This window comes from Limanda limanda, chromosome 10 (genome assembly GCF_963576545.1).
Source record: "Limanda limanda chromosome 10, fLimLim1.1, whole genome shotgun sequence".
NCBI lineage: Eukaryota > Metazoa > Chordata > Actinopteri > Pleuronectiformes > Pleuronectidae > Limanda > Limanda limanda.
In genome coordinates this window covers 16,473,811-16,481,375 of record NC_083645.1, presented here as the reverse complement: position 1 = coordinate 16,481,375, position 7,565 = coordinate 16,473,811, and the positions used below count along the sequence as shown (strand labels likewise).

Sequence of the window (7,565 nt, the reverse complement as noted above, 5' to 3'; positions counted from 1 at the left end):
AATCAATAACTAAGGGGCTGTAGTGGCAAATTAGTAGGTGTAAAGCTAAACCCCGTGAATGATTCATCAAGTTTCTGGTCAATGTTTGTCCCAACAAAGGGAGGTGTTGAGTCATGTGTGATAGAAGTGATGACCGGGTTAGCCATTGGCAGGCTCAGGTCAAGGCTGTGGACGACAAGACAGCGGGTGCTAGCGTTAGCCACTACTAGCGGGGTCCGGTAGCACGCACCCTCTTGCCCCGCTTGCTGATGGTGGTGAAGCGGAAGGGGGTGGTGAGGTCGGGCTGCTCTCCCGGCGGGAAGCGCTTCATGAAGTGCACGTCCTGCTGGTTGGGGAGCGTGTGGGGGCCGCGGCGAGGGCGCCCTCTTTTAGTGAAGCCCACGTACCAGCCCGTGTAGCGCGCTGACATCAGAGCCGTGTAGTGGTTTTCCAGAACCTTTTCCACAAAGACGCAGTCTTCGCTTCGATTGCTGGCCTTCTGAGAGCGCAGAGAAACCACACACGTGTTCACACATTGGGAGAAGAGAGAGAGAGGCTGGTCAGGAAACTGGTCGGATTCGATTTGCTTTTTGAGGAAACACGTCTCTCAGGAAAAATGAAGTCTCACCTTTCCTACCAGCTTGCCGCGGCGGTTCATGCACAGGTAGAAATTGGTTTCTTTGCCCCGGATTCTCACCTGGCTACCAAAGGTATCGGCCTCCACTACGAGCTGGGCTTGTAAAGGGACAGACAGAGAGACAGACAGACATTAGAGCCAAAGGCAACACAGACAAATACAATACGGTGTGTTTGTAAGGCTGTAGCACAAGATTAGGATAACACAAATTTAGAGATTGTTTAATTTCCACATCTAAGTATAAACTTTTACACATTTACAACATCAATGTGTTTGACCCTAATTGCTCAGATTACCAGCGACCGTTAAATCAGATTTGGCTTTTAAACCTGATGAGGCATTCACATCGAATCACTGTTTTTTCGGATTCATAGTCGCTATTAAATGTGTTGATAAATCCCAAACAGATGTCAAGGTCTCTGGATGGACAGATGGTTGTCAGATAAGCCCGGTCCCACACATGGATGCAAGGCTGCTGACCACGAATGGACCTCGTAAAAAGAGATAACAGCCCGGAGGAGACGGAGCACGGTGAGCCAAGAGGAGCGGGAGAATGGACCGCCTGCGATAGCATTGTTTCAAGGTGCGTGCATGTGTGTGCGTGTTTGTGTGTTTGTGTGTGTCTGTGTGTGTGTGTGCAGGTGCATACATGTTCATCCTTCCAGGCAACACTGCTCCGCCAACTATACATCTTCAGACAGCGCTAGTGCCTGTTTAAAAATAAATCCCGAAAATGGTTCCTACATGACCTTAGTCAACAAAGGGGTCAAGAGAAATCAATACCTCCCTCCCTCTTGCCCTCTTCCTCTCTCTCTTCCCCCAACTCTCTTTTCGTCTCCCTTCTGCTCCTTCGCTTCATGTTTATACCTTCATGCATGTGCTCCTTCTTTTCTTTATTTTTCTTTTTGCTCTTGGTTTTCTCCGGAAAACCTTTTCACAATCAGTCAGTTTAAGGTGGATTTGTTGTGCTTTTCGAGCGGTATAACAATCTGACGGGCCCCGGCATCTATGATCCCATCTCTGGCTTGAAGTGGTGTGAAGAGAAACCTGACATGTTTGTGAATGGAAACGGGATGTGCAACATGAGCTGGGGCATGTGCCGGGCCACACACAGAAACATGAACTCCAGCTGTACAGCTTGTATGTATGGCTTTCGACTGCCCATTGATTCTGTGTGTGCTTTAAGAATGGGTTAGACATCATTACAGGCAGGGAAGAGGAGGGGGAGGGAGAGGGGGATGGACAGGGGGAGTGTTGGGAGGATGGTGGGAGGGAGGGAAGGGGAGAGGAAGCCTGCTGTTTTAAATCCAGAGGAGACAACAGGGAGGATGAGAAATCAATGGAGGGATCGATGGAGGAGATGAGTTTCTAACACTCGCTCCGACACTCTACCTGCTGGGCTTCTCCCTCTAACTCACACTTTTTTTTTTTTTTCCACTATCACCTTTTCTCTCTCTCTTCCTTTTGCTCTCTAGTGAATCATTGAGTCAGCAGCCAGTCGATGAGGTCTTTGTACTCCCAAGACAAGCTCCACTGCCCCTCTGCCAAAGCCTGGGGAGGCATGTGTGTGTGCTTTTGTGAGTGTGCACAGTTGCATTCTGTATCCGCTCATGCATGCACTTGGTCAACCTTTAAGTCTTTGTACTTGCAGCCGTTAGATTGTGAGAGGGTGTGTGTGAGGGTCTGTGTGTGTGTGTGTGTGTGTGTGTGTGTGTGTGTGTGTGTGTGTGTGTGTGTGTGTGTGTGTGTGTGTGTGTGTGTGTGTGTGTGTGTGTGTGTGTGTGTGTGTGTGTGTGTGTGTGTGTGTGTGTGTGTGTGCAAGTCAGCGTCTTTCTCTGTGTGCATACACTCACACTCGCCAAAGCGTTTCCCTGTCTTCTACCGTGTGTGTGTGTGTGTGTGTGTGTGTGTGGTTTTTTTTGTGTGTTTGTGTGTCTTACCATATTTGTCTCCATCTTCTCCCTTGGCGCTGATTCTGCGCCCCAGCACCTGGACGTGTTTACCGCTGGTGCGGCTGTAGAGCTGGTAGACCCGGTGGTGTCGCCGGCTCATGGTGTCTCGCACCTGAGTCTGGTTCTCCACATGCACGCTGAAGTTGACTCCATCCACACCAAGTACCTGCTGATAACACACACACACACACACACACACACACACACACACACACACACACACACACACACACACACACACACACACACACACACATACACACACATAGACACGCCCAGAGGTACACACGGAAGATACAGAGATTAGTTAACAGGCTTAAATAAACTCCACGTACAACCAACATCCAACTTATCTTACAATCACTCTTTGTCGTGCATGTAGACACTAACCTGTAATGGATTGCACATCACCAGCAACATCTGGATACATCTGGAAAAAGTAGAAACAGATGAGTTTAGAAATATGCAAGCAACATTGAAAGCTGGACCAGTTAGGGCTTGACACCATCGTTTCCATCTCTTTCTTCTCTGCCGTTTCTCTCTGCTCAACATCTCTTTTCCTTATTGGGTGATTACTCACACCGCTGGGTGTGCAGCTGGCACCGGGACCCGACATACAGACCGGCAGATGTCCAGGGATCAACAGACGGACGACACCCACAGCCCTGTTTACAGTAACGCTACCAGCCTTCTGTCCAAACCCATTTTCTGACCCGTTTGTGCATTTCGCCACGCTAAAATCTGGCCTCCAAATGACCCGATTGGGCTGCGGCGAAATGGCAAACATTCCGAGACATCTAGAATATGTTTTGGTTTGGACATCTGAGGGAAACGGCTGGCTTATTTGGCTGCTCCCTGTATGTAGACAGCTGGGCTGGACTACAGGTGTACACCGTGCTGTGATGTGGCTTTGGAGCGCGTTGGACTGCTGTTACATTTATAGATGCTATGAATAAGTGAGAACACGGGCTACCAGAATGTGCGGAAAGATAATTTATGGAGGAAACTATCGGTGAGGAGTAGTCATGGCGATGTTGCAGACGGAATCCATTTGTCACGGACTTCTACATGAACGAAACTTTTCTCTCTATTTTCCTTACAAACTGTCTGAACACTTTGACACATTAATGGTCGAAACAGCTGGTTACAGAACCAATTAAAATTCCTCTTACTTTAGCACATTGCTTAATTGAAGTTTAGACCTTGACCTTGGATATATCAAGTGTTATTTACAGCTTTGGTGAGGGAGTGATTGTGTTGTGCAAATTCTACTCTGGCAGTCCTTGAACTGCTCTGAATTAGTGGCTGAAGACTGGACGAGGTTCAGAACCAAGTGTGTGGGCTGAAAAGCAATTCTACACATTGTGTCTTTCCCCACCTCATCTCTTGCTATCTCCCTGCATGCCTCTTCTCTCTCTCTTTCTCTGACTCGTTGTCCTCCCTCTCTCCTCTACTTTATCTTTCCCTCTCTGTCCACTCTACCTTTCTCCTATCGTTCCCTGCCTCCCATCTTCCTTTATGTTTGGGGTTAGCACAATGACTCCTCCGCACTGTCATGGGCATGCACACAGATGTGCAGATGTGTCTGTATGAGTGTGTGTGTGTGTGTGTGTGTACAGGAGGAGCCGGCAGCTGACAGCTGGGCCAAAGCAAAGACATACGCGCTGCTGAGAGAGGGAGATAGCGAGAGAGGTAGACTGAGAGGTACACAAAGGGATAGGGAGAAAGCAGGACAGGAGAAGGGGATGGTAGAATAAATAGAGGGGAGACGAAGCCAGAGAAGGCTGACGGCGAATGAAAGACGTGGGAGATAAAATCTGAAAGAAGGGGCAGATGCACAGATGTGAGACGGAGGAGAAAAAGGACTAAGGTTACATCTCCAAAGGCAGGAGGAGAAAAAAGGGGCTGAATGAGAGACAGTAGTGTAACCACTGAGTGTGGTCTGGCCCGAGAAGTAGACAAAAAGATAAATAATGAGAACGAAGAGGAAGAGAGTTCAACTCATGCACATCGTAACACATGTCACTGCCTCTTGACTCACACACGAATGCGCGCACACACACACAAATACCATATATACTCTTGTTTCCTCTCTCCTCTCCCTTCTCCTCCTCCGTTTCTTTCCCAGTGTGTTGGCCCCTGAGTCCCTCCTAATAGATGCAGACATCCCGGGCATTGCAGTAAAGTGTTGGCCCTCACATTTTGCCTGCGCAGCCGAAAAAACCCGAGCGCCTGTGCATTGTGAGGACTCTCAGCTGTTAAAACACCACCGGCTGCACTGCCGCCGAGGACACTGCAGGAAAAGTGCCTCAGCGCTGGATTCCCCCGCTCCCACAAAAACCACAGACACTCCGTATTATGCCAGCCACAGAGAGAAAAAGGAGAGGAAAGAAGGGGGACAGGAATCGGCCCGGGCGTGGGGGAGGGATGAGAAAACGAGAGACTCAAAAAGATCGCAGGGGTAAAAAGTCGGGGAGAGTAAAGGAGGTATGGAGAGAGGGAAAGCCCGGTGCACCTTGGCCGGCTGCCAAAATAAGCAAGGGTCTGACATCATAAACCTGCGTCCCAGCAGATCGACCATATGGACGCTGCGGTTAGACTTAGCAGGCCTCGGCACCGAGGACTGGGCAACCGGCACGGAGAGAGAGAGAGCGGTCGGCCCGGTGGGACTCAGCACAGAGCAGTGGTTTCAGCTGTGTGTAGCCGTGGTTAGCGTGGTAGGCCAACACTGGAGCAGCGGGCTTTCGGCACAGTGCAAGACTTTCAGATGTTCGGCAGTCGGCCTCGGTGCAGACTAGTGGTTAGGCCGGTGGGCGTGTGAGTGGTATCAGCAGTAATAGGGCGTACGTTGGTTGGGGCAATGGTAAGCGATGAGGAAGACCTCGACACGGAGCTGTGGTTTTTTAGGAGTGGAGCAGGTTGCTGTGGCAAAAGGCCCTTGGCTTTTTTTTTTTTTCCCACCGGCTAAAAACTTGTGATCAATTTTGTAAAACAGCATGTGGATGGAGTAAAGTGTCTGCGGTAAAGCTGATCGGCAAGAGGGAAATGAATGGAAAGATGATTGGCTCTGGTAGACCTAAACCGAAACCAGCAGACTAAACAATGAGGCTGCTCTCTTCAGATGCTGCCAGGGGAGCCATCATTCATCATTCATCAGTTATTAATTCATACTTTTTTATCGGAGCAAGTATCTGTGGAAAAAGGGGTACCGGCAAGACAGGAAGACAGATGTGGGTAGTTAGGTGAGTAAGTGGAGAGACTGTGAGGGAGACAGACGGAGAGGGAGAGCCAGGCAGACACCAGCAGCAGCAGCAGCAGCAGCACACACCCTGTCCAGGTTGTGTGAGGAATGAGAAGTATCTGGAGATGACTGCCATCTGGGAGAAGTACAGCCGACACAAAGAAAGAAAAATAAATCCCTGGGCTTTTAACCAGACACACCTCGAATGGGCAAACTCAAACCCCCGAGTCGGTATCCTCCTCCCTTAGATTTGCTCTTGGCACTTTATCATTTTTCCTATCCCACTAGATAAAGCTGGTGTTATTTGACTCAACTTCTGAAATATTTTCAATAGGAAAAAAAAAAAAAAAAAAATCATTTTCTTGGCGATGGGGAAAAATGGTCTTCTCCAGGCCAGCGTTGGTCATCCCTGAAGTGAGTGCAGCTGGTGATGGAGATGTTTATGGCAGCTTTTATGAGTAACATGGCCCTGACTGTGACCCAGTGACCTTGAACTGTCAGCCAATCAAAACAGGGCTTTTCCATGGTATGTTTTCTATGGGGGACTGATGCGGAGTGACGTAACCGTTAGACACCGCAAACCCTCCTCTCCATCATCCTCATCTCGCTCCGGGGCTATATCGTGATACAAGTTTACACAACCGATGACAGAGATAAGGACCAGAGTGGATGCATGAGATTTGTAAGTGATAAAAAAAAGTGACTTACAAGACGGTCAGCGTGGAAAGAAGGGGCCACATTGCTTCCCCCCTCCACTATGGAACTTGGCCCAGAGACAGGTCTCCTCGCTCGGTCCGAGCCAGTCCGGCAGTCCGGAGAGTTCCCCTGCGAGGTTCGAATCCTGCTGGGTGTCGGGCAGAGTCACACAGTCACACGGTCCCGTTGGCATCGGCGGCGGTGTGCCCTGGTCCCCCCAAAAAACTGAGGTGCGAGGCCGGGGTGAGCGTGCCACTGTGACCGCCGGGCAACCTCTGTCAACAGCTGTCCAGACCGGTGGAGACAGATGGGCGGGGGGAGGGAGGGAGGGGGGTGGAGGAGGTGGAGGTTAGGGGCTTTAAACCCCTTGCGCGTGCCCGACGAGGAGAGAGAGGGGAACAGGTGAAAGCGCGCTCACGTCCTCTCACAGATAACCAACTCCCAATCGGACCTGGCTGACCCTTTGGAGGACAGCTGCGCGTAATCTCCTGCGTAATCCAATGCGTAACAGCAAAATCTTCTGATCTATACCAACTGGGATTCTGCTGGTAGGTGAGGTGATAAAAGAAAAAAAGTGGTAAAAGAGTTTGTCCCGGTGCAGACAGGCAGGTTCAGTCCCAGGCCAGGAGCTGCTGGAGGTGGACTACCTGGGCTGGCTGATGGAGCAAACGGCGAGCTGGAGACGGAGGCTCTGCGGCCGCAGGGTAGTGCAAGTCGCCCTCTGTCATGTCGGCTCCTCCAAGGGGTCTGTGGCTCGAGTGACACCGACCCACACTGTCCGGCACACAGGGTGATAAGGTCCCGGGGCGGTCCAGCTCACAGAGGTAATATGGAGAGTGCTGAATGGGAATGGGAGGGGATAGTAAAGTGGAAAGAAAGACGAGGGAGGGAGGGAGGGAGGGAGGGAGGGAGGGGTGGCTGGAGGGAGAGGATGGGAACAGCTGGGACTGGGTGGCGGACTCAGCCACCCGCGACACTCGGCAAGGAAATGACAGCCGCACTTTGCACCTGATTCTCCGGACTTCCCCTCTCGCCTCAGCCGCTGGTTCCCGCCCGGCTG

General features: G+C 50.7%; 1 protein-coding gene across 1 annotated transcript; it reads right to left on the bottom strand.

The window, feature by feature from the left end:
• Positions 1-205: 205 nt before the first annotated feature.
• On the bottom strand, positions 206-6,549 carry fgf18a (fibroblast growth factor 18a). Its single transcript, XM_061079948.1, has 5 exons — positions 6,518-6,549; positions 2,959-2,998; positions 2,557-2,737; positions 608-714; positions 206-478 (listed from the first exon to the last, which is right to left on the bottom strand). Exons 1-5 carry the CDS (start codon positions 6,547-6,549, stop codon positions 206-208), a joined length of 633 nt encoding a protein of 210 aa, XP_060935931.1.
• Between the last annotated feature and the right edge of the window lie 1,016 nt (positions 6,550-7,565).